The sequence below is a fragment of the Triturus cristatus genome, chromosome 10 (assembly GCF_964204655.1).
Source record: "Triturus cristatus chromosome 10, aTriCri1.1, whole genome shotgun sequence".
Classification (NCBI taxonomy): Eukaryota; Metazoa; Chordata; class Amphibia; order Caudata; family Salamandridae; genus Triturus; species Triturus cristatus.
Window position 1 is genome coordinate 393,061,580 of NC_140593.1, and position 26,569 is coordinate 393,088,148.

A 26,569-nucleotide genomic window follows, 5' to 3' on the forward strand; every position below is an offset into this window, starting at 1 on the left:
CACTATGCTGCTTTAACTGCTCGTGATTGCTGCAGCTTAAGCAATCATTTAGTTTCATGCTATGCTGTAAGAACCTACATTCGAATAGCGATGGGATCGCACAGTTTGAGCAGATGTGATAAAGTGGTTTAATAAAGAACGCAAAGTGCTGGATCTGTTGGTAATGCTCCTGAGCGTGTGTTGTAGTGTTTTTGTTGCTGTTGATGTTGTTGAAGTAATTGTTGTTGTAGTAGTAGAAGACTCAAAGTTTTATTAACTAATAAGATTAATAAGCATCTTATTATGTCTCCACTTCACTGCGTTGACATCCTTGTCAGAATGAAGTTCTTAGCCCAATAGATGTTATGAATTAATGTTGCAGAGTCCTGTATGTAAACAGGAAATTTTATAGATCTAAAAATTAAACATTTAAACATGATTTACATAATAAATTGCTGACATTCCTGTATGAAAGCAGCGTCTACACACTATTTTTCTAGGAAAAGTCAGTTCATAAACTATGTAGCATGCCACTTGTAGCCTAATTTACAACAATAACATACTGCTGTGTGCTTTGTATCACACTGATCTTTGGGGAAATCTTTCGTTTAATTTGACAGTGTTTGGTAAAGTTGAAAGCCGCATTTTCAAATCAAAACTCAATATTGTAAGAATAGTTTTAGAACTATTAGTATGATTCTCAGAGACTACACAATAATGACCTAACCAGTTGTACATAGGGGGGTACTCACTAATAAAAGCCTGCACATTATGGGCGGATATCTAGCTCTCTGGCAGAACATACTTTTATTTGATATTAATAACATTCCGCCTGGAAAGTTGGGTCCGTCACAAATTTCCAGGCATAATGTTGGTAGAGTCATGTTACTATTTCTATGGTCACTTATTCTCACTGTACATAATTCTACATACAGATCCGTCCAGGGAGAATGGAGCCACTTGTAGACATGCACTTTTATTCCTTCTTTTTCTGTCCATCGATAAGCATTTTGCAATGTGAAGAGGCCTGTTTCCATATACCTCCAGGAAATGTGGGATGATCTCTTCCCATACTCAATCGGAAAGGAAAGTTACTCCATCCCTAGTCTCTGACCATTTCCATGGTGGGAAGAGGTCAAAGAGGAGTTTGGGAATGCCCACTACTGTATGTATTTTAGGGGGTTCCCAAACTTCTAGGCAAACTATACCTTGGCATAACAATAAAGATAAGTGGTAGTAGTGATTTAGTTATCGCACCTCATTAGAGGCATATAATTACTGTAGGTACAGCACAATGACAATGGAAATTGTATTTGCGAAAGCGCTTTTTAGCTATCCCACACCCTACTAACGAAGGTGTGACTTCACCTTGGATCAATAGATACAGTATGTACAATTTTTTTTAAAGAAGGAAACCATAGCACTCGGTCATTGTTAGGAAATAGTATAAGGTCCGAACAGTAAGGACTTGTATTGAACAACTGTTTTCTTTATTGCAGATATGGAAAATCTTATACTATTTCTTAACACTGACTGAGTGCTATGGTTACCTTCTTTAAAAAAATATGCCTTGGAATACCTGCTTCACACCAACTGATTGACTTGTGCAGATTTCTCTACACTTGTAGCAAAGACATATCTATAAGTAACTTAATTTATGCCAACCAAGAATCCCACGGTTATATATTCTTTGGTACATTCGTATTTCAGAAATTCTTTCTTCGGAAATGGCCAACAGCCGAAACGTATTTCGTCATGCAGTGACTTTATCAAGGCTTTGAAACTGCACCACACGCATCTTTGTCTAAAGGATTAAGATGCCACCTTGAGTTTGTGCCGAGGTAAAACTGATGCTCAGCACCTGACATTGTGGGTAACACCTACCAGTGGATCCCTGACCGAGTGGCGTTCCACTTGAACCACTGGTTCTGTACGCCAGAACATTTATTTTTTATTTAGTATGTTAAAGAAAGCCTCTACACCTCTGGAGAGGGTGTAAGGCTGAAACATGTTGACCCTCATGGTTCTATGACCTGTTGAATAAACTCGTCATAGTTGGTTTTTAATCCTGGCCCAAGGACGTCCCAATAAAGTTAACAACGTACCTGGGAGTTAGTTTTAGTTCACACACACAGTGTCTTTCTTTTCACTCCTCATCACACCCTGCTCATCTACAGGTTTTAAGATATTGAACACTGAAAACATCCCTGAACGCCTCCTTCTCAGAGAGGGGGTTGTAGCCCGCATTATGACTGAAAACATCCATGAACGCCTCCCTCTCAGAGAGGGGGTTGTAGCCCGCATTATGACCAGGTTCATAATGCAAGGAGGTTACCCTATGATGAAGCATGCCACCTTTGGATGGGTGAGGTAACCCGTCCTTTAAAAGGTACCCCCTTCACACTACTCCATATCTTTTAAACCCAGGGGCCTTTTTGTGGTTTTGATTTCAGAAAAGGGGAGTCTCTCCCTGCTGAGCTTTAAACACCTCAGGTCCTTTTGTGTTATAATATCAGACAATGAAGTCAAGTAAAATCCTTCCTCCCTCCCCCAATCAAGAACCTTACCTCAGAATACAGGGGATAATGGCAGAGGAGTGAGTGTTTTAATGTCATTTAAAGCATTGATTGGGGGCTTATTATTACAGTTGGTATTTGTAATGTGTATGTTATGGACCACAACTAACTGTTGGTTTTAGACAATTACTTCATCTACAGGGATCTTTTGCTAGTTCACTCACACCAACAACTTTGCACTTGAACTCTATCATCTTGATGCATTTTCTACCACTTTTCACACTATACCTGACTGCATGAAGTACTTTGTTAATGTTGCTTCAGACAGTATCGAGAGCATTGTTGTAGGTAACATTGTGAGGAATTCATTTTATTTCTAATATCTGCTTTTATATATGAAGGCTGTTTCCTACTCTGTAACTCAAGAAAATGCAAACAAAGTATGTATCCACCCCACACCCTTGAGAGTTGAGATGTTCATTAAAATTGATAGAAATAACGCAACACATTCACAACCTCCCATCTCCTCATAATAGAGACATTAGCTGGGAAACTGGTAATATTCCAAAGCTGTACTTCCAACTTTCTGGGAATTTGACCTTGCAGCTATGTGATGACACAGAAGGTAGACCAACAACTGATACATGGAAAAGAACACCATGGTGTACAGACTTGCATACTCTTTCTTTCTCAAACTGGGAGTGCCACGTCTGTCTAGAAGTTAAATCATTTAATGTTTACACTTTTTTAAAACATATCCTATAAATTTCATCTGTCTGCGGGAGAAGCTCAATTAAAGATGTGGTAAGGTCCTCTGCTGGTTAGAGATAAATACAGCTTATTACTATAGGATTCAAGCGTAGAAGACTTATTTGGTAACTTGAAAATTATTGAATTCCTAAGGCCAATATTCAGTATTACCTCACATTGACTAACATTCATAATCCCCCAAACAACTGAAAGCACCAGTACACCTTTTCCTAGTTACTTGCGGCCCTACCCAAGCTCAGGTCAATCAAAAGTTGATGCATACAGACTCAACATCCAACCCGATCAATCCTCTGGATTACTGCATTATGTTTTTTGTTTTTTAAATGTACCTGGATTTCAACTGTTAATATGTTGTCATTTTATGTTATTGTGTTGGTGGAAGTCTATGTACATCTCATTTAATATCTGTAGTAAGTCATAACTGGTTTGGAGTTCTCAAGATTCATTTTTCTTTTTTAAAATGAACAAGAGTTACTTGTGGTATTGTAGATGCTGTCCGATGATAACACTACATAGTACTTCCCGGAGCATAAGTTATGAATTCTTCCAGTTATGCAGATGCAAATATTTCATAACCACTGAAAGTTTTTCTTTGATAAGCAAAGGCAAGAAGACAGTGATGTGATGATCAAAAGAGAAAAATATAACAAAATATATTTACTGGTCTCAAAACCGGACACCTCTCCTATTATCTCGCAAGGTTCCTTTTATAGTGTCATATTGTATGTACACTCTTAACACTCTGTAAGACCTGAAATCATTTTGGCTGATCCATCCCACCATACACCTCTTGGTGATCTCCTACCTACTGTAAGCTGGTCGTATCACACAGGAGTGACACGGTCAGCCCACAGAACATAATCCATTCCACTCAAAGAAATACTAGATTCCGAGTGTCCTCTCCTTGATTTAACTTTCAGCAATGTACTCCATTCACAACAACATATCCTTTCAACCCCTGCCAAGCAGCGGGACACTAGATACATGTGAAAGCATTAAGGTGACTTCCACATTCCATTTAGTGTCTCAATTTCTTTTTCTCTTTGTACATATTATTTAATTAATCAATTAGGTTAAATATAGAACTTTTGGATAGCAGTGGAGAACTCCTCATAATGGGGGATTTTAACCTCATTATGGATTATGATATCGACACTACAAGACATCGAGCATTTCAGAGGATGCGTCGATCCCGAGCCGCTGTCATTGAACTTGGCCGCATCCATAACTTAAAAGATGCCTGGCGAACACTATACCCCTCTATTGCTGGCTTCACATATTATTCAGCACCTCACCAACTTTGCTCAAGAATCGATATGGCCCGGGCCTCAGATAACATTATAGGGAATAGCTCTATGGAGCTATGTCCAAGAGTGGCTTCGGATCATAATCCAATTATATTATCATTCACTATGCCACAGATCTGCCAGAAACCCAGGACATTCACATTTCCCCGACACTTATTGTCCAATAACAACTATATTTCACAATTAAAAGCACATTTAGTGGAATTTATTACAATAAATATAAATTCAGCTCTATCCAGCATAGTCTGGGATACTGTTAAAGCCAGTATACGGGGGTTTACACAACAGTTCGTTCTCAATCAAAATGCATTATACAAATCTGGCTGGGCCGCGATGTGTAATACTGTGATCATGCTAGAAAAACAGCTGTCACAGGCATTGATACAGGGTGTACCAAATGTAGCTGACATATGTCAAAAGTTAGCTAACTCTAAGCTTAACATTAAAACCAGGCTTATGGAGAAAAATATGAATAGCCTACATAAATATCATTTATCTCAATATGAAAGCGGGGATAAGATTGGTAAAATTCTAGCTTACAAAATTGCTGACGACAAATCTAGAACATTTATAAAAGAAATTAAGGATCCTAATAACACGGTATATACTCAACCAGAGCAGATTCTTGAGCAATTTGTGGCCTTTTACAGGGCATTATATACTCCAGATGAACAGCCTGTCCTGAATAAGATCCAAGAATATCTGGACACTAATCTAATCAAGGGAAAGCAGACTGAAAGCATTGCGCTGCTTTCTGAAAACATTACTGAATTAGAGATTAGAAAGGCGACTGCTACGCTTCCTCTAGGTAAAGCTGCCGGAGAGGATACTATCCCACTAGATAGTTACAAACTATGCTCGGAGGAACTGCTGCCACTATTATCTAATGTGATCAGTAACATTGAAATCACTGGGAAGGCTCCCGAATCTTGGAATACTACCAGGATTGTCTTTTTTTTAAAAAAAGGTAAACCTGGAGATCAATGTGGGTCATACAGACCCATTTCGCTTATCAACGTAGACGCCAACATTTTTGCCAAAGTACTGGCTATCCGATTAGCTCCACTTATCCCCCATCTGGTGTCCCCTCATCAACATGGTTTTGTCACGGGGAGAGACACCACCGCCCATATTAATATGGCTTTTACTTCATTTGATGTGGCTAGGTTTGGACCCACCCCACTCGGTATGATACTTCTGGATGCCGAAAAGGCGTTCGACCGAGTGGGGTGGGAATTTCTCTGGTCAACGATGTCCACTATGGGCTTTCACGGCCAATTCCTCAAATGGCTACAGGCTCTCTACGACCACCCAACGGCTAAGCTCTGCTATGCCGGGCTAACTTCGACTAGTTTTCCAATCTACCGAGGTACACGGCAAGGGTGTCCATTATCACCCTTGCTATTCGCTCTATCGTTGGAACCCATTCTTGTTGCTTTACAAGCTAATGCCAACATCACTCCTTTTGAACATGGTCAGAATTCGTTAAAAATTACTGCGTATGCCGACGATATTGCGGTCTATTTAACTAACATACCGGCAGCTATACTGGGTATTATTGAGGAGGCTAACAAATTTGGGTCAGTTTCTGGCTACAAACTTAACTCACATAAAACACAAGTTATTGTGAATTACAAGCCATTGGCTCCGATCGCAGGTTCTTGCAGAACAGCCACTTATCTTGGAATTAAAATTTCTTCTGATATTAATGAGATAATTAAACTTAATTATGAGGCTCTTATTAAAGATACTGTTACAACTTTAAAAAAGTGGCATAAGGTCCCTCTTAGCATTATCGGTAGGATCAATCTAATCAAAATGAGTATATTACCTAAATTTCTATACTTATTTAGGTCCATACCATTCCTCGTTAACAATACGTATTTCAAACGGCTAGATGGGATTTTTAGTAGCTTTATCTGGGGCTATGAGAAGGCTCGCAGATCAATTACTCTGCTTAAACTACCTCTCAATCAAGGCGGTTTGAACTTTCCCGACTTTAGATCATATTTCTTCTCAGCTTTTCTCAGCCGTCTTCGCTGCTTGTTCATTCGCGACAAGCAACTGTTTTATTGCTACCAATTTGCTCTGGGAGAGGAATCTAATATGTTCTTAGCCAAAGCTAACGACCCAAACTACTTCAAACGGGTAAAATTCAAGACCATCGGAGACAGTGTTAAAATTTGGCAACTTATCCTGGCTAAGTGTAACACGTCTTTCTTCCACCCTCAATTATCTTTATGGGCTAACCCTGGCCTTCCAGGGATATTTCATGATGGGATATTTTCTATGTGGAAAGCCGCTGGAATAGAAACACTTGGGGATTTATACGGCAATGACGGCCTCTTGGCCTTCGAGACACTAAGAACACTTTATAAACTACCTATAACCTCACAGTTTAAATACATCCAAATACATGATTATCTAATACGCAAAATGAAGTTACTAAACATTTCAGATTCAGATATCTGGAATTGTTTCTATTCTAACAAGGTTAAATCACTTATTAGTCTCGGCTATAGAGTCCTAACCTCGCTCAAACTAGACGACTGTGGGAAAATGGCGGAAAAATGGAGCTCTCGGTTAGGCTTGAATATTACTTCTAATCAGATTTCTTCTTCGTTTTGCAGTATAAATCGCTCGGTCCAGTCTTCTAGTTTGAGACTCCAACAATATAAAACGATATGCCAGCTATATTACACCCCAGAAAAAATGTCAAAATGGTCCAGCAATAGCTCGAATAGCGAACGGACAAGGTGCCCTAAATGTGACCTTCTAGCCGCCAATCTTGAACATATGATGTTCACGTGTCCTCGACTTACGGAATTTTGGCATAAAATTAGTCAGGGTATGGCTCAGATTCTGTCACAACCAATCACACTTAGTCTAACTAATGTACTTTTAGGCACTCCGTTGATAAATAATTCATTAGCAGTCCCACAAGCCGATCTTATCAACATACTGATCGGATGTGCCAGACTGACTATTGCTAGGACATGGATTTCAAGAAACCCACCACATGTGATGGAGTGGTGGCTCCTTGTCAAAGAAATTTATATTATGGAATCTTCTCTCGCTAAGATCAGAGGTGTCAAATCTCTTCAAAAGATAGACAGAATCTGGGGTTCCTCAACTATATGTAGGCCTTTCAGATAGGTAGAGGGCTAAGATTGGTGAATACACAACTGTTCGAAAGATGGCCGACCAGAGTGATGTCGGAAGGAATGTGTTCCTTTTTTTATTTTAATTTTTTTATTTTTTTCTGACCAATGCTATTTATACCTGCTCTCTCATAAGTAATATTTTTTCCGATTTCTAATTCTGATGGATACTTCTCCACTCAATATACTTGTTATTTTAACCTATACTATGTCTTGTTTTTCCTTTTAAATATCTTGTTGTTCTGATCTCTTGTCCTGATCGCAATAAAAAACATTAAAAAAAAAAAAAAAAAAAGATAAGCACAGGCAAGAAGACAGTGATGTGATGATCAAAAGAGAAAAATATAACAAAATATATTTACTGGTCTCAAAACCGGACACCTCTCCTATTATCTCGCAAGGTTCCTTTTATAGTGTCATATTGTATGTACACTCTTAACACTCTGTGAGACCTGAAATCATTTTGGCTGATCCATCCCACCATACACCTCTTGGTGATCTCCTACCTACTGTAAGCTGGTCGTATCACACTGGAGTGACACTGTCAGCCCACAGAACATAATCCATTCCACTCAAAGAAATACTAGATTCGGAGTGTCCTCTCCTTGATTTAACTTTCAGCAATCTACTCCATTCACAACAAAATATCCTTTCAACCCCTGCCAAGCAGCGGGACACTAGATACATGTGAAAGCATTAAGGTGACTTCCACATTCCATTTAGTGTCTCAATTTCTTATTCTCTTTGTACATATTATTTAATTAATCAATTAGATGTGTTGTATTACTGCATGGAATGATTTAATGATATCAAATGTTTAGGTTTTAACCGCAAAGACTCATTCTCCTGCTATGGTGTGGTTTCAGGCAGTTTGAAGGGTGCAGCCCTGCCAAGTGTCACGCATTTCGCGTTACACTAATGTATTTTAAGTCACTGTAATGTATTACCGCAAGTAAAAAGATTGTCACGCAAATCAGCATATTAAAAAAGCTTATTTTATTGCCATTTTTCATTGAAGAATCAGATGTTTTTCAAGAATCTAAAGTGAGGCAAGCAAGGCAGGCAGTGCACAGCAACCAATGGACGTTGTATTATGCTTTGATTGGACCGGCCGGTTCACCCTGATTGGACTGTTTGGGTTGCGTTACGCAGTAATGTGCAGGCTGACCTCACTAGCTTCCCCTGGCTCTGATTGGTCAACATTAGTAGTAGGCACATGCATGCAGCCGTAAGGACTGCTGCCCACCACAACGAGGTTTGCTGGCAGGCGGCAAGTAGTTAGTGCGGCTCATGTTGACGAACGAAGTTCCCCAGTCGCCTCATTTGTGGAGTGACGTGACTAAAATGCTCCGGTCTATGCAGGAATCATATATTTAATTTCAAATTCCTGCCTTAACCACCAAGCCACTAAATGAAAGGACAAGGAATGTCATCCGTGACCTTCTAGACGCATGCTGCCTTACCCTGCTCGTGGTGGTGGGGGGGGGGGGGGTCTCCTGGGGCTGTGTTGAGTGTCTAAAGGTGCAGGTCATGGCTCTGAAGACCGCATGAAACCGTCTTCACCGTGACTTCAAGCTACAGCTCAGCTGTAGATTAGATGCAACTCAGATCTTTGTCTGCAGAGAGGAGCCTCAGAATCTTGAGGTCACTGTGCCAGCAGTCTGCCGTCCTCGCACATCACATCACTGTCTGAGCAGCTGCTGTCTGCAGTGAAAGTGTCTCCCGGCTACAGCTACCAGGCCGAGCAGCAGCAGATACTATTTTCCCATCACTCTCCAGTGACTCCGTTGGCAAGTCAAAGACCACATGTTCTTTAATGTTCCTGCTGGAGAGAGATCAGAGTTTTGTCTAGTACAAGTTTTGACTCACCAGTAGCTCAGAGAGTTAATGTGCCTGCTTCAAAGAATGTATATCATGCATACCACAGAACCTAATGTTGCTAAAAGTAGGGAGTTTGGTTACAAATGCATTAATAGTAAAGCCAGCCCCAACCACTGTGGTATGTTTTAAACCCTGAGTTTGTGCTTCTCCAGACCAAATGCTCTTAACATATACTGTCTAATAGTATCTGTGACATGTGACTCCTACACCTTGTAATCCTCTTTGTTTTATGTAACAGTTCCTAGACTGATTTACACACGTACGAGTGTCTGTTTAATGTGTCTGTGATGTAAGTGCTGTTACACCCTGTGTTGGTATGAGCATTACTACAAAACCAAAATACATGTTTGTGTCAGAGGGACTGTGGAGAGATGAGGGGCACTGTTGGACAGTGGTTGTGAGGGAAGCCGTGGTCCTGGGGCGCCCAAACAAATTGCTGCAGTGGGCGCCATCTGCTGGTCCTGAAGGAGTGAGAAAGTAATGTCTGTCACTGTGCTGTTTGAAATGAATAGTTGGGAAGGTGTTATAATCGTTCTTGACTACATGTGTGTATGGACTTTAATAGTACATTGCTTTTTTATTTTTTATTTTACTGCATGTGTGTTTACATATGTGCACAAAATGTTAATAAAGTACTGACTCTGAAAGACGTGTTTATTGTTTAATATCACAGATGCACAATTGTTTTACTGTACTATCGGCTTACAAGGGCACTAGGTTGGTGCCCTTCAGTTCCAGGTGCTTTGCAGCAGTTTCAAGATCATCCTAGAGTTTCTCGTTGCTCAAATGGTTGTAATTTCTGATGTTTATGTTACTCTCATCTTCATTGCTTGAGTTTGCTTGTGAGAAAGTGTCACTCCTAGTCATTGAATGTCACTAATAACACTGAAATCATGAAAATGTCACACATAAGCAATCTGAAACCTTGGCATCTATGCGGGTGTAGAATTGGGCATGTGCAGCACGAGTGACGTTTTTCAAACAGTGGTCTGCTGCATGCAAAATAGTCAGTGAGATGGATAAAAAGTTGTTAAAAATGGCGGCTTGAGATTGTTTGAATTTTTAATCATGAAATATAGGGCTTTTTATAAGGTCACACACAGTATTTGTATACCTAATTTTAGTACTAAATTAGGTACGAGTTATATTTTATCATAGCATTTACAAGCATATAAAAAGTTGGTTCTGCACTGAAGTACATTTAACGGTCCAGGCCATTTCCCTCAGTGTAAGATTATTTATTGTACTGTGTTAAAATGGTTTAAAAGAAAAAGGCATATTAACTATTGATAATTAGACTCACTGTGGCTTTGAATGCTCAACATTAATAATTTATTCTTAATGGGACGAAAAAGAACTTGCGGTATTTGAGACCAGATTGTCCAAAGATGCAGCTAGCTGGGTGTAACAAAATAAATGTTCTGACTATACAAATTGAGTTGAGTGATAAGCACTTGGAGAGCATCTTTTGAGATAAAGGAGATGGTAGATAGTATACATGAGGACAAGTGTTAGGCACCCGTGAATCGAATAGACATCAAAAATCTACGTGAGATGTAGCAGGATACTAGCCCACGCTCTCAAAATATTGCGTTTCCACCATCTTGATAAGGCGAGATCTCCCTTTGTGCAAACACATTGAAGATTTATCAAATCCTTTTATAGGAACAGAGCAGGAGTTTATTCCCAACACAACTGCGCATTCTGCGGTAGGCCCTGTTACTTTTTTAATCATGGCAATACATTACATAGACATTGAAGGCAATGCTATTGCATACATTCTAATTTTCATGCTACTCGTAATAGGAAAGAAGCATACCTGCCCGGTGTGCTCTGAAAAATGGCCAGAAAGTCCTTACTTAACATTTAACAAGAAGAGTACTCTTTTTTTGGGGGGGGGTTGGGGGGGGGGGGTTATTGTATATTACTCATACACAACACAAAAATAGCCTACATAGCGTTTTACAGCAAATATCAGGTGTACAGGTACAATCATGTTGCATATTCAGGTCCCCATTACATGGGGAAGGCTATGCGAGTAGCACCACAGGCAAAAGTGCCCAGTCCTGTCCACCCCTGTGCCCCGCCCACTCGTTTCATGGTTTGGGCCATTTATGGAGCGATGCTGCTTCTAGTTCCTCAGTTCTTAGCAAGTAAGTTTGGAGATATTCCCATATGTCCTTGGGTCTAGAAGTGAGTGCTGTATTTCCCCATATATCTGTGATTGGTCATTACATGTAGCCAAGCCTCTGATCCAGTCATCCTTCTGGGGGGCTTGCGTTATGCCCCACTACATGTCCCCTCTGCGCTTTGCGAGGAGCACCACTGAGGCCATAAACTTCCTGCATGACAATGGCAACATTTTAACACAATTTAGCAATGCCTTCATTAGATTGGGAACCATGCTGATTCCGGTCATGAAGGAAAGTGTTGTGAATATAGGTTAATGGCGCTTATAGAGCGCTTTAGTACACGTATGTATCTTTATGCTAGATCTGCTGTCTGTTAAGACTGAGGTCACTCTATAATTCGAATAGCCAGGTTTTTAAGGCTTTTCGAAAAGCCATCCAGTGCTCTGATATCTGCTCACATCGCCAGGCCAAGTGTATGAAATCTGCATTTTCTGCCTGGTAGTAGGGGCAGTTGTCTCCTGCCTATTCTGTTGCGTTTTACTGGTGTAAAGTATGCCCTGCATAGGAATATATAATGTATCATTATATGCCTATGATTTGAGGATACTAGTTTAGTTTGTCCACAGCAGTATTCCTAGTGTTTCACATTTATTTTGGTCCCAAGGTCTGTCTCCCATGCCTGTCTATATCTCTCCGTGTGTGTCCCCTTCCATACCAGAGCATATAGTCTAAATAGCCATCCAGTGGAGTCTGGGGGCTAGATTATTGCGCGAGTGGTAGGAGTTCTGGTGGTTTTTTTTTCGGGAACCCTGGCAACCTGTCTCTACCGGTGTGCCTCTGTCTATAGTACATGAAGACATCTTGTGGGGATGCCTCGCGTTCCGCCCTGAGCAGATCCAGTGTTATGAATTTTCCCCTCCTTGTAGGTGCCCTAAGTCAGGCCTTCCCTCTCAAGGGATACTTCAACTTGGCCCTTAGTTTTCATTGCTCATGCAGGGATGTTTATTAGTGGTAGAACAGCGGAGTACATGAACAGGATTTCAGCTGCCTTTGCTGTACCCCTCCAGGCACAGCATGTTGTTGCCTCCAGGAGTTTCTCAGTCCTAGATCGAAGTGGCCCAGCTGGCATCAAAGATGCCAGGGGTATCGTGTCAATCTGTTCCTTCTCCGGTATCAAGTATGGGACTCTCCGATCAGGGTGATACCAGTGGCGAAGGAAGTGTCCCTGCACCCCCAAGTAGTACAGTGTTGTAGCATGTTTTCTCTCCTTCTTTCTTTGCACCAATACTCTCCCTTCTGTTCGGCCTGAATGACTATAGAATGTAGGATGATGTCACGAATGTTGGTGTGGACTTGGTCAGAGTGTCAGTTGAAGATGAGAGGCTGAGCAGCAGGGAGGCTGCTCCTGGTGGGGCTACTACTAATTACCATCTTACTACTACCTACCTTATTGTTACTTACCTGGAACTGGACATAATAAATTACATCTTGGAACCTACCACTCTGCTTACATTTGTACTTCTTTACTTAGTAAATACAGCTTGAAATCTAGTACCTCGAATCTCCCCTTTTCATATGGTAAAACCAGTGTATCCCAGACACTCCTAGGTTGTTTCCCGGCCCACAGCAACTAAGTGAGGTGTTTCTGAAGTGTGAAAAAAATGCTTTGTTAATGTGAATCTGGATATTTATAATAAGGTAGAGAAACCTAGGGAGCGTGATCATTTTTACCAATGCTCTGTGACCCCCCTCAGCCCTCCCCCCTCCCAATAGAGAGTGAGGTTCTAATCCAGGATTCCACCTGGTGCGCAAACCTCCACATCACTCTACTACAATTCAGTCAAATAAGCTCCTTAGTGCCTCTATGCAACTTTACTCCAAGATAACTAACAGTCTTCTAGCCAATGCACCGGAAAATCCATCTCTGCCTGTCTGGTATTGTGTGTGAGCAGAAAGTGCTCAGTCTTGTCCCAATTGATATCTTATTAGAAGAGGCAGGTTTATGTCAGGGTCTCTAACAAACAATAAAATATCATCTACACTCAACGAGTGTAGCAGTCTGCCAGTCCTGAAATAGTCGCCTATGAATGTGACATTCCTGTAGGTGTATGGCCAGTGGGCCCATGGCTAGGATAAAAAGCAGAGGCGATAGTAAGCATCCCTGCCGAGTGCCGCTGGTGGTTGAGAATGCACCAGATGTAAGGCCATTGGCTCTGACTTGGGCCCTAAGACACATGTAGATCAGCATGAGCATTTTAAGAGTGTCCAGAGGTATCATATCTCACCAGTGTAGCACTTAAAAAAGGCCACTCTAAGGAGTCAAACGCCTTCTCCAGGTCCAGCAGTGGCCACCGCAGGCTCCATTATGGGTTTTAATTGATGTAGGACAGAAAACACCGGCCTCCGGTTAATTCCAGTGTACTTGTGAGGGACAAAGCCAGACTGCAAAGAAGACACCAGCTTTTCCATTAATAAAGAGAGGTGATTTGCCAGTATCTTGGCCAATGTTTTATTATCCAGGTTTATCGCAGACAGGGGCTGGTATGACGTACATCTGTTTAAGCCTTTGCCTGGCTCAGGCAAAACCGTAATAATGGCCTCCTACAGCATGGTCGGCAGCTCTCCTTTCTCGAAAGCATCCTCCTATCCCTAAGCAGCCAAGGTACTACAATATGCTTGAAAGTCTTATAATACTCAGCAGGTAGGTCATCGGGCCGTCTGCCTTGTCTCCCGCTAGGTTATGGATGGCAGCTGAAACCTCCTCAACCTGGAGCAGCATTTGAAAGTTGTCTAGCCACACTAATTCCACCTAATCAAGGTAGCCCTCAATGTAATCAGTGGGAAAGTATAGTTGAGAAGTGTATAATTGCTCATAATAGGTTACCAGTGTCCTGACAATCTCTTCACTGGTTGTAACCAGTTCGTGGAAAAAAGGGGACCCCTGCTTAATGTGGATTTTCCAAGGGCGGGAAATTAACATCAATTACAACAACCCCGGCAGCTAACAAACTACAGACTAATTTCTGATCTTCATTATAGGGCTCAAGAGGAAAGTAACTCTAGGGTGAGGGCAAAAGTAATTGTATTAACAATTCACATTTTATAAAAATTCATTAAAAACGTACAATTTATTCAATTATCATTATTGTAGTCTGATTTTTAACACTTTTAAAGTCAACAATTGGGTTTAGAGGTGCATTTTCATCCTAACTTAAACAAAACATTCACACCTTCAGTCATACTTCTCACCCTTGGAATTTCAACAGCGGGTAAACCGTGTGCAAACAATGCACAATACCTAACGGAAAAAAATATATATTGACACTACTTTTGCAGCATACTAGCATCAGCACATTTCATTATGATTTATTCTTTCTAATTTAATTACAGTTTTGTCTATCTTGTTCTTTGCGATGCATTTTTATCAAGGGATACTCTATATACATATAACCGTGCAGCCGCGGTCCGTGCAGGTAACAGCGGTGGGGCGGTGTGGCCGTGTAAGGGGGGATTCTGAGGGATGATGCAGAGGGAAAATTAATTATTTAATTTTCCCTCTGCATCGTCGAAATCCCCCCTTACATGGCCCCTCAGTCCCACTGCTGTTACCTGCACAGACCGCGGCTGCAACAGTGGCTTAAATTGGCATTCATTCTGTATTGTTTTTCTACAAGCTTTTCAGCGGATCTGCGCCGTCATCAGGAAAGCCACTATCACACAAGGAAATTTTAGGTACCTATATGGCACAGGTCTCTAACATGAACAGCAGAATATACAGAGGAGAGTAGTTGGTGAGCACAAAGAAGGTTCACAAGATATATGCATAGGCTTAAAAGGTAGACCAATGTAGGAAGATAGGTAACAAACTTGAATGGACAAGAGATTTTATAAAGAATTAGTTCAGCGAGCTAATATATATGACAGTTGTCTAACCAGACTAATTCCACCTCATCAAGGTAGCCCTTAATGTAATCAATGGGACTGGATAGTTGAGAAGCGTATCATTGCTCATAATAGGTTACCAATATCCTGACTCTCTGCGCTGGTTGTAACCAGTTTATCCTCATCTCTGAGTAGCTGTTTGTCGCTACGTTGCCAATCATGCTTAAGTAGCCAGGCCATCATCCTACCCAGTCTCCCCCCCTCTCCATTTTGCCTAGCTCTAGCGTACTTGTCCATGCATGCCACTTCTTGATCTGCAAGTTCCCTATAATTTCATAGAGGCCTGCGGGTGTCTTTAAGAAACACTGATGCCTCGGCTCTCTAAAGACTTGAGTTTAGCCTTGGTGCACTTCAATTGCGTCTGTATATCCTTGAAGATGCCGGTGTGCTTGGAAATTATGATGCCATTGATACAGGCCTGAAGTGCATCCCAGAGGGTTGCCACACTGGATACTGAGTCTTCATTGACTGTAGTGTATCAGTGGCTGTCCAGATGTCTTCGCAAAACACTGGGTCTCGCAGAACCTGTCAGGAATCATTACTGTGCCGTAAACACCCGTGACTGCGAGACCTGCAAGGTCAGCAGAACTGCATAGTAGTCCGATAAGGTGTGCGACTGGTATATCTTCTCAGTTGCCCATGAGTTTGTGTCAAGTACAATAATAACCAGAATTCGATGCGGAACATTGAATTTTGAGGGAGCAACACACTCCTTCTTTAGTTGGGAAATTTAAGATTCACACCCCCTGAATTTCACGGACTAAACTTCGCCTCTCACACCATTTAAAGACTGATAACAGACTGAGTCACGATAGGGCGTGGCCAATTGAAATAGTGAAGCAGCGAGAAGATTGCGATGAGGATAACCGCAAATAAAGGAATAAATATTAAACATGAGCAATTCAAAACAATCGCAAAGAAATGGAACATATAAATCGAAAAGTTTCAGAAATGTTCTCAGTTCAGTATGTAAACCTGACACTAGTTCAGCACCATACTAATTTGAAATCTAATGGAGAAAAAAACAGGTGCTAACTAAACAGCTGTTCCGGAAGCGTGAGGGAAATAGCAGCCTCAGTGGAGACATTAAATGAAACGCTGGAATGTGGCTTGCCACCCCTTTGTATCTTTTTGCACACAGAGTTGGGTGGGCGTGGTCTTAGCTTATTCCCTCGCTCTCCCTTCATGATAGGGATCCATATATTCAGATCAGGTTATGGTGCCAAGTAAGCTGACATGGCCTAGTGCAGAAATCAGAAAGTACTTTAAAAACGAAGACCCTTCTAATCTGAGTGGCTGCAAAAGTACCTGTGTTGGTATACCTATGGGCACACGATGGTGTGTACTAAGGGACACATTCATCCTTGCATTCCTTTTTAAAATGCAAGAGAACAAATAAGCGGATCTCCTTTTATCCCTAGGTGAGACCCTGTGAAACTAGGTTTGCGTCCTATTAAAAGCAGAGCCTGAAGTAGGCACCTGACATTAACTATGCCTCATTTTTGTGACGCCTCACTCTGGTATTTTCCCGGTACTTAAAGGTAACTGTCAGAACACACTTTCAAAGTCCATAGAAAATGACAGTTTTCTCCAGGAACTCCTAATATTGCTAGGTAGATTAACTTCTTTGTAAAAGGAAGAATTTAAACAACATTTCCTATTACACATGGGGGGGGGGGGGCTGAGTGTGTGTAATCAGGAGTACAGGCGACGTTATTTAGAATAAAAAATACAATAACAACTCATCACGTAAACTAATGGACAAGCTGGACCTATATGCAAAAATCAAAACCACCACGTTTGAGAAACAATAACCGTCCAAATCAATACACAATTACTATCCCTGTCGTTTACAGACAATCGTAATATTAGAGCTTGGTAGAGATTAGTCGCATCCAAATCACTCTCCTCCACTCCTCATATGTTCTCAACTCCCTTATAACCGAGGATGCGTTTTTTCCCATCTTTTCTTTTCATTCATTTCCTTATGTCTCTCCTTATGTGTATACCTATCATACCCATCAGCAATGCTCATCCCTGGTCATGTATCTGAAATAAAATGTAATTTCTGTTACTTTTTGGGTTAATTGTTAAACTTCAATAAAATGTAATGAAACACATGTACAGTTTAAAAGGCATAAGATTGCAGTCCATAATCAATTTTGTTACACTTTCAATGCGTTTACAAGCATTTGCCTTTCATACTGTCTATGGTCTCCCTGCAATTGCCTGGGTGTTTGTGGGTGAACACGTGTGTGTGCACATTTAACTTCAGACTGTACCATGATTGTTGAATAAAACCACGCTAACTCTCATTTTCCTAACAGTCTCCAAGAACTGTGTTCCAACACAGCCTGAACCCTGTGATGGGTGTTAGCCCGCACCCCCTGCTCCAGTTCAACCCCTGTCTGTGTTCTGTAGACTGGCCAAACGGTAGCCTTTAGAAGCAGCACTCTACTGGTCTGCGCATCAGGGATACCGCTGCACCAAAGCTATGGTAGTCAAATGACCACATCTCACGGGGACACAGGGCTTCCAGTGCTGTGATTTCCTTTTACAAATCATTGGGTTGAGCTGTGGGAGCTCAAATGGCTCAATGGAAGTGAAGTAATGCTCCCAGAATGCACTGCTCTGCAAAATGGACACCAAGTGCTGTAAACTAGATGTCTCATTGGCTGTCTAATTTTTGTAGCTATGATTCAGTTAATAAAAAACAAATATTTAATGTACGTGTGTGGGTACTTTAATGTGCAGCCAGCAGTGAATCCTAGATTTTGCTAAGGTTTAAAATATTTTAATATATTAATATCAATGATGAGGTTTATGGATATGCTACAGGTTATGTATAGTGTGTATAGTAGTGATACATAATTTGCCTTTCTTTTTATTGCAGATCTACTGGTGCTTACTATAACAAAGTTGCAAAACCTGAAAGATGAAGGGGCGACCTGAATGTACATCTGGTGACTCCCAATGTATGGCTGGGATGCATTTTTGATGGTGGTTTCAATGTGGATTTAAGGAAGGTCAGTGCCTGTAACCATGATGGGTGACGAGAAGAATCTTGGAATGCCTCGGAAAATGCAGTCGCCCTCAAGAAGCACTAGTAGCGGCTCATCTAAGCAGGAGAGTCGGCAGGTTGGTATCTGCTCTTAAAGTAATTTGGCAGAAAATTGTGTACTTTCCTCATTCACTGCACTAGTCATTTGGCAGGCCACCTCTTTCAAAGTCACCAGAAATAATGTGGGATTCTCGTCATGATTGTACGACCGCCCTATTCTGTCGGACATGGGCACATGAAGTTTGAAACTCCCAGAACATCATTTTAGGTTCAGAATATTTTTAATAAAAAACTGGTTACTCCGCTTCTAGGCTTTGGAATGACTGGACTTGACCATCATCATAAGGCCCTAATATATAGCTTATTTTCACAGTGATCATTGATTTGATTATATCTTAAGGGGTGCTTATGGAATAAAGGTGCTTAAAATGTCAACTAGTCAACCTAGCTCAAATGCTTAGAGATTGTTTGCGCACTGATGACCTCAAACCTCACCACACTTACTCCTGAACTTTCTGATTCAAAATGCCGTGGGTGCCAACTGCTCTTTATTTTAGATTGTGAGGATTTCTTAAGGAAACTTCTTGGCAGGGACACATTTTGGAGAATGTGGGGCCCAATTCCATGTGTTTGTTAAATGAAATGTCGATATAAGTTTTGCCCTCCATAGACTAAGGTGATCAAAACGTTCAACTTCTGCAGTATGTCAGTTTCTTAGTTAAACTATTGTTTTTGTTAAAAGGCTTCTGACCATGCCACTACATCAGGCTTCTCCAACGATTTACTCGTGAGCTACTAGTAGCTTTCCAACTCCCTGTAAGTAGCTCCTGTTTTCAGCCCAGCCTAATAAATGAGAAGGTTTTGGGTGGCTGAATTGATATGTTAAACAAAATTAAAAAGTGTGTATTCAAGATAAAAATTAAAATATTTTAAGATCTCACTAGCTGATGTTTGGAGGACAATAGTTCGGTTTCTAAAATCTATTTACATCTGATATTGAGTAATAAATAATGCGGGGTTGGGGAGACTTATTTCTAACACTATAACCTCGATGCCAGGAGCATTGCTGCTATGGCTGTTTTGTATTGCTCATGTATCGGCATTACATACTGACAAAGTCTTTTTTACTTTGCTGCTAGCAACCCCGCCTGATCCACTGGTATGTTTGCTACTGGTAAACCTGCATAGCGTTGCCACTACTCTAATCTTGCCTGACGTTCTCTACTATTACAAGACTAATGATCTTGGTAGCTTTGGATGATTTTTACTGAACATAATTAGCTCTTATTACATAAAGGGTTGGAGGCCCCGGCACTATATGATGTCCTGTACTTTTGTCTAGGACATCTCTTGATGCCTTACCCCCTACTTCCTATTTGTCTAGGAATATGTTTGTTGTATGCGGAATACCACTCCAAACATTAAATACAATTTTAAAAAACTCCTTGCGCTGCTGTTCAGGTGTGCAAAACGACAGATTGGCTCACTCTTAGTATGCTTTCATCCCTCTTTATTTATCAAAATCCTGCTTGAGATTTATTTCTACCTCCCATCTCATATAATTCTTATTTTGTTCAGCAACTTCTTGACATATGTCAAGCTTTTTTCCCAATGTTTGCCTTTCCTAAAAACAGTCAGATGTTACCTGTCTTCCTGCCAAGCTCCAGCTACATTTTCCTTCTTAGGTCCCTGTCTGCCTTCTCAGTCATATACATTTGATCTACTTATTTTTGTAAGGCACAACAATGTATTAATCACTGCACTAAGCAGTTGTTTTCAGCTTGTGCTAGGTTCGTGGCTAGCCATACAGCAAATCTGGCTTGTTTTCCCATTACCTAGTTTTGGTTCTGAATCTTTAACCTCTTCCATTGGTTCTACCAATGTCATGCCACAGGGCTAGGGTGTTTACATAGTTTCGTTCATGAGTTAAAACATTTGATCTGGTGGTGTTTGCCAACTGATTTAGGCTTTGTGTTGAATGTGCATTCTTCATGACAACTGTTTAATGGTCTTTCTTTCAAAGGTTAGATTTCAGCTGGCTCAGGAGTTGGTTTAATTCTTCAAGCTTGGTTTAAACTACATGATTTGTTGAATACAATTTGCCATTTTGAGCTTAATATCTACATTTTGACTCAACGGCTTATTATATATCTGCCAAGGCAGGCACCAGGGTGGTATCCTGGCTGCAATGGACCTTTCTTTGGTACTGATAAACAGATTTAAGGATGTTAAACACAATTACTAATGTAGCCTTAATTCTCAAATACACCATACAAATAACGAGCCAAGAACTGGAAATGACAGATCCGTAAGCTGTCATAGTTCTGTGGTTAGTTAATGGCACAATCCAGTACATGGCAGTCACCAACCAATTTTAATTTCGACTTTGGCAATAGCTAGAATTGATTCTTTTGTCTGGTTCAGCAAGGTCCACTAAACCTCTAATAAACTTCTCATAGTCCGGAAGGAGGGATGTTCAGAGAGACTCCATAAAGAAGGATCAACTTTGCAAAAGAGTGATTTCAAAGCAATGAGTTTGTACAGTTCAGAGAGGCAATTGTGAAATGGAACACTGTCGCTTCAGGTTTTTTCAGACGTGTTTTTATACATGGACTTGAACAAAGGACTCTCACTGATATTGGACTTTTGCTTCTCGAAACACCAAAGTACATGTGCTGCACACTCTCAGAGCATTTACATAAACCAAAATGCCTATGCACTTGCCCATACTTCGATAACAGAGCACTTGCATTGCTCACCAGTATTTATTCTTTAATTTTAACTTACTTGTGAGATATTTGGTGGTAATAGGGTGTTCTAACTTGGTGCTTGTAGAGGTCTTGGGAGATGTGTGTTTGTCAAGGGGAAAGTTGACTGTTTTGTTTAAGTTCTTCATACCAGTGCATTTTAAAGTCTGGGTATCAGAGTATCAACAAGGACAGGCCAACCAAGGAATGATCAGTTTGTGTCCAAAAAGAAAACCATTTGGTTTTTTAAAAGAACCCTCACCCACCAACCTATTTGGTGGCATGCTTCATCATTGGGTTCCCACCCTAGGCAGCGAGTGCACCTTGGGTGTGCTACGACGCCTGAACTACAGCGGAGCGGGGTTTTTTGTGGTGAGGTGAGTGTAGTGGTTTAAAACTGTCCATAGGGTCCCCCTCAACAAGAGAGTAAATATAATAACGGGGCCCTATGGCAGGGTTAAAAATAAATAAAGGCGAATACCTTACGAGTTTGGGTTTAGCTTATGTATCCCAAAAAAGGGTCTACCTGTTTCAGCCAGTAGATTCCATTTAGCTGGCTTTCGTCAGGACCAAAAACTATTGTGAGAAATAGACTGGGGCGATATCCTCAGTCTAAGAGTGATAAGGAGTGCGCACACGCTAAGGCGTGGAGATGCTGTTATTTAACTGCCTCTTTGAGGGAGAATTCTTCCTCCAAACCAACGGTACCTCAATGGGAAGTACATTCGCCCCTTGTGTGGCTGGTCTTTATGTTTATGATTTAGAGAAAACCTATATTCTCAATTCCACCAACCCCTTCAGTAACCAGATTAAATTCTGGAAGAGATATATAGACGATATCCTGATGATATGGGATGACCAAGGTGAAACTCTACCCGCCTTTCTAACATGGCTCTACAATCGGGACCCATATCAAAAGTTCACAAGTACAGCTAACAAAGAAACTATCACATTCCTGGACTTAACCGGTGAGGCATGATGAAGCATGCTACCAACTAGGATGGGTGGGTGAGGGTTCTTTTAAAAAAACAAATGGTATTCTTTTTGGACACAAACTGATCATTCCTTGTTTGGCCAGTCCTTGTTGATACTCTGATTTACCAGGGGGAGTCTCTTGTTGATATCAACATTTCAAAGTCTGCCAACTTGAGGCTTTGGCGAGGGAATCTCATATATAGACATAGGAACACCCCCCCTCTGACCCTCCTATTTCTCTTAGGGTCTTGATTGGTGAGTATTCTGTTGACTCCACCCTTGACAGCACAACCCTTTGGGATTGGCTGTGAGCTTTTCATGGCTCTGCCTGATGCAAGAAGTTTGTTTCTACCCTTCCTTCTCGTGGTAGAGGAACCATGGCATCCTTTAAGTTTCCCCTGAGTAACCAGCTACTTTATTCTCAGGATGCCTGACCTCAAGCTTTCTGGATATCTTTTCTTCACTTTTAGCGTTAAGAAGGGCCTGCGACTTGGAAGGATTTGCATCATGTTGGGACAATCACATATGAGGTTGAAGTCCGTAGGAAAACAGACTGGAGATTGAGAGAGAGTTGTTCTCTTATTAGGAACCTTCTTGTACTTGTATGGACTGTTGACTCCAGTTCATCCAGAGCCACCCCATTTATGTATTCTAGGCAGGTGAGTGCAGTATGATTGATGCCCAAATGCTGGGTGTTGTAAAAGGTATTTGGGTTCATTGGCCACATTGTTGTAATGTATTTTACCTCCGTCTACCTAGGAAAAGTCATTACAAATTCAAGCGTATACATTTTTATTTCAACAAGGATATTTTACAGCCTCTGCTGCCTCATCCTCATAAACGCTGTTCTTGAGGCACTTCAGAGGCTTTAAATAGAAAGACCCTCTTCCTCCTCACCTTTGGCTTAGGCCTATAACTCTGTTTCAGGGCCATTAATAAATGCACTCAGTAATGGGCTACAATGCTGTATTACGACATTGGAAGGTGAGAGCTCCACTGAGGACGGTGGAATGCATAGGCTCCTAAAGTGGCCACATCGCAGGTCATCAGCGAGAGTGGGCCATCTAACCTCAAGAAGCTAACCACAAGACATACTTACACCCTCAACTTCCAATCAGGTCCCAGATGTGGGACTATTCTCACAAAAATGTAAGCAGCCAACTCTACAAACCTAACTTTACATATCAGATTCTCAAACCATTCAGATGCGGCAACCTTTACTTCTGTTGCGAGAAGTATCTCAAAATTCACCTACCCAAACTACTGTGATAAAGGCAGACAACTCCGAGTAACATAAAAAGCGGCTTCTGAGACAGCCTGTAGAAGTCATCGCACCACTTTACCTGAAAATATTTTAAAAGACAAGAGGAAAACAAGTCTTAGCGTCTTAGGCAAAAGTAGAATCCCTCAGAAAATAAAGGGTATTTTTTTAGAAAATATTATTTAAAAAAAACTCAAAGTTAGGGGATTACAAGATCAAGGGCAAAGTTGTGTGAAAAAGATTTTGTCAATTAAGATACATTTTCTGAGTGGCTACGGAAATGGGTCTAATTGATGAGTTTTAATTTCAGTCAAGTTTTTAATATTGATTTACACAGCAGAAAACTCTTCTGGCTACTAAAGTCGATTCTGAGAAACAAATAATGAATAAAACTATTTTATTTTGAGAGCTCCATTGAAGACAATGGCGAGGCTCAGGACCAATTATAGCTGGTATGGACATTTTGTTCCAACATTCCAATGTTTGTTTTTCTATTTCTTCCTTTTTAAGTTAGAACATTCTGTCCTCTGTAGGTAGAATGTTATAATAGCATTTTAGCCTCTCTGTCTTTGACTATACCAATTGTTAAAGACCCTCTTCCTCATTGTAGGTCTTTACCTTTAGCTTATGCCTATAACTGAGGTTCAGAGCCTTTAAAAAATGATGTAGCACTCATTGATGGGCTATAATATTGTAATATAACATTGGAAGGTGAGAGCAGAGCTCCACTGAAAGCGATGGAGTGCTTAGGGCCCTAAATTGCACTTTTGGGGGTTCTTTGTGTGTATATTATAAGAGTCTGCCCTCAGTGGGAAAGGTCTAATATTAATTTGTCCCTTCTAATCTGGATATAGATGCCCTCTCTCTCGCTATAGGTCATCGCCTGCTGCTCTGGTATATAACTCAGGCAGAAGGCCTTTAGCAACCAGCATACCCCACATCATAGAGCTAAAATGTTATATTAGTGGTGTATCACAATAATCAGTAGTCATTCTGGTCCTGTTTGGTATTGTTAAAGATGCCAGTTTGTTTGCAGGAATGTGAAGCTCACTACAAATGGTACTAGTTCCTAAAGGGAGAGCAGCCTATTATGATTGCAGAGAAAAGGGGGGGTTAGGTGTCTCCAAATCGGGAATGCGTGTGTGGGAGTGGGGAGTGGTACTCCTGTATGTGTTGTGCCCTCACACACCCTTTCAGGTGTAGAGCATCATCATTGGGCACTGCTCCTCGTGGAGGTGGCGCTGCAGTCCCTCACGGACCCTACCAGAGGGCTCCCTGTTGGTTATCTTTTTAGGAGTTGCCGCAGTTGTGCATGAGGGTGTGTGGGCCAAGTGGTGATGGTGAGTGTTGTTAAAATAACCCGTTGGTACCCTGATAGGTTAATTGGTGAGTCCTCTGGGTTAGGTTAAAAACAAGACCGGGATGGAGATGCACTTTATGCTAATTGAGAGGTGATAGAGCAGATATAATCCTCTACTCTCAGCCCGTATAATCAGTGTTCTTGTGATGTTTAAAGGGGAAGAGTGGTCGACATGTTTTGCGCTATTAATGAGTCCCTAATGGATCCCGGAGTGCTTCATCAGGACCTTAAATAATAGTGAGGAAAGGGTAGAATCAGGGAAAGATACCCTATATTACTACAAAACCTGACGTTGAGGTTGTTTAAACACGGTATGGTTTTGAGACCTGTATTATGCATGTACTCTAGTTCAAACCTGATGGAGACACAAGGGAAGGGAAGAAAAAACAAGACAAAACATATGTCAAAATGATATAAGAAAACACTATGGGGTACATTAAAAACTGATCATCGTGTGGAAAATATCGACATCATACCATGCGGTGGTTATCGACGTACGAAACTATGTGACACGGAGTGGGGTTTGTGAAGAGTGGCTCCAAACTAGAATTACTAAAGATTGGAGATCTCACTGGTGCTAGTGTCCAGAAGAAGAAGGTTCTGAAGGGGTGTTTTATTTGGCGCTAGGACCACTCTGTGTCCTGGAGATGAGTGGTGCCCTTGGATAGACCATACACGGACGCGTTGATCGGAATCGGCGGAGGGGGGTAGTGACGACATAATTATGAAGAAAGTGACTGCACTTAGAGTACCGGACATAAGGTATGTCTTTTATGTTAATTCAAGGCCTTACCATTGGGGGCGACAGAACATAAAATATCCTTATTTGCGGATGATGTACTCCTGACCCTCATCTCTTCCTCCTCTTCCTTAAAGGCCTTACAAGACGAACTGAATAAATTTGAACCATAGCAAGCTCTCGCTTCAATACAACTAAATACTTCCTCCTTAATTTGACCCTACTCAATAGAGATATGGAGACACTGGTGGCTTCAAGGTAATTCCAATAGGTGAAAAAGGATATAACATACCTAGGCATCAGGATCACTCCTAAGCTGTCTAGACTCTATAAGGCCAACTTTTCTCAATTTCTTAACCAGCTGAAAGCAGACCTCAGACAATGGGCCCCTCCCTAGACATCATGGCTAGGCCACATTAATGCAGTTAAGATGACTATCCTACCTAAGGTTCCCTATCTTTTTCAGAGTCTTCCCATAAATATGGAACAAGACTTTTTCCCAACTCGCCGCTCACTCCTAATTCGATTTATTAGGCAGAACTGCAGACCTTGCCTGCCGTATGCACTCCTCAGGCTGCCAAGGCGGACATATGGAAACTCAAACCGGAGCAACCCAAAGTATTTTACCTCTGCACACCCACAAGGACTACGCTGAAAGTATGGAACAAAGTGACCAGACAGGCGGAATGGACGACCTTACCCTCCCCATGCACGCCCATACCTTACAACCCAGCCTT

General features: G+C 41.2%; 1 protein-coding gene across 3 annotated transcripts in view; it reads left to right on the forward strand.

Moving 5' to 3' along the window:
• The window catches only part of OSBPL3 (oxysterol binding protein like 3), an 812,031-nt gene that overhangs the window by 426,049 nt on the left and 359,413 nt on the right, over positions 1 to 26,569 (forward strand). For all 3 annotated transcript variants that reach the window (XM_085631654.1, XM_085631656.1, XM_085631655.1), the window contains one exon: positions 18,583 to 18,827. In XM_085631654.1, coding sequence (XP_085487780.1) covers positions 18,732 to 18,827 — 96 coding nt within the window. In that variant the 5' untranslated portion in view covers positions 18,583 to 18,731. The remainder of the gene's footprint in view (positions 1 to 18,582; positions 18,828 to 26,569) is intronic.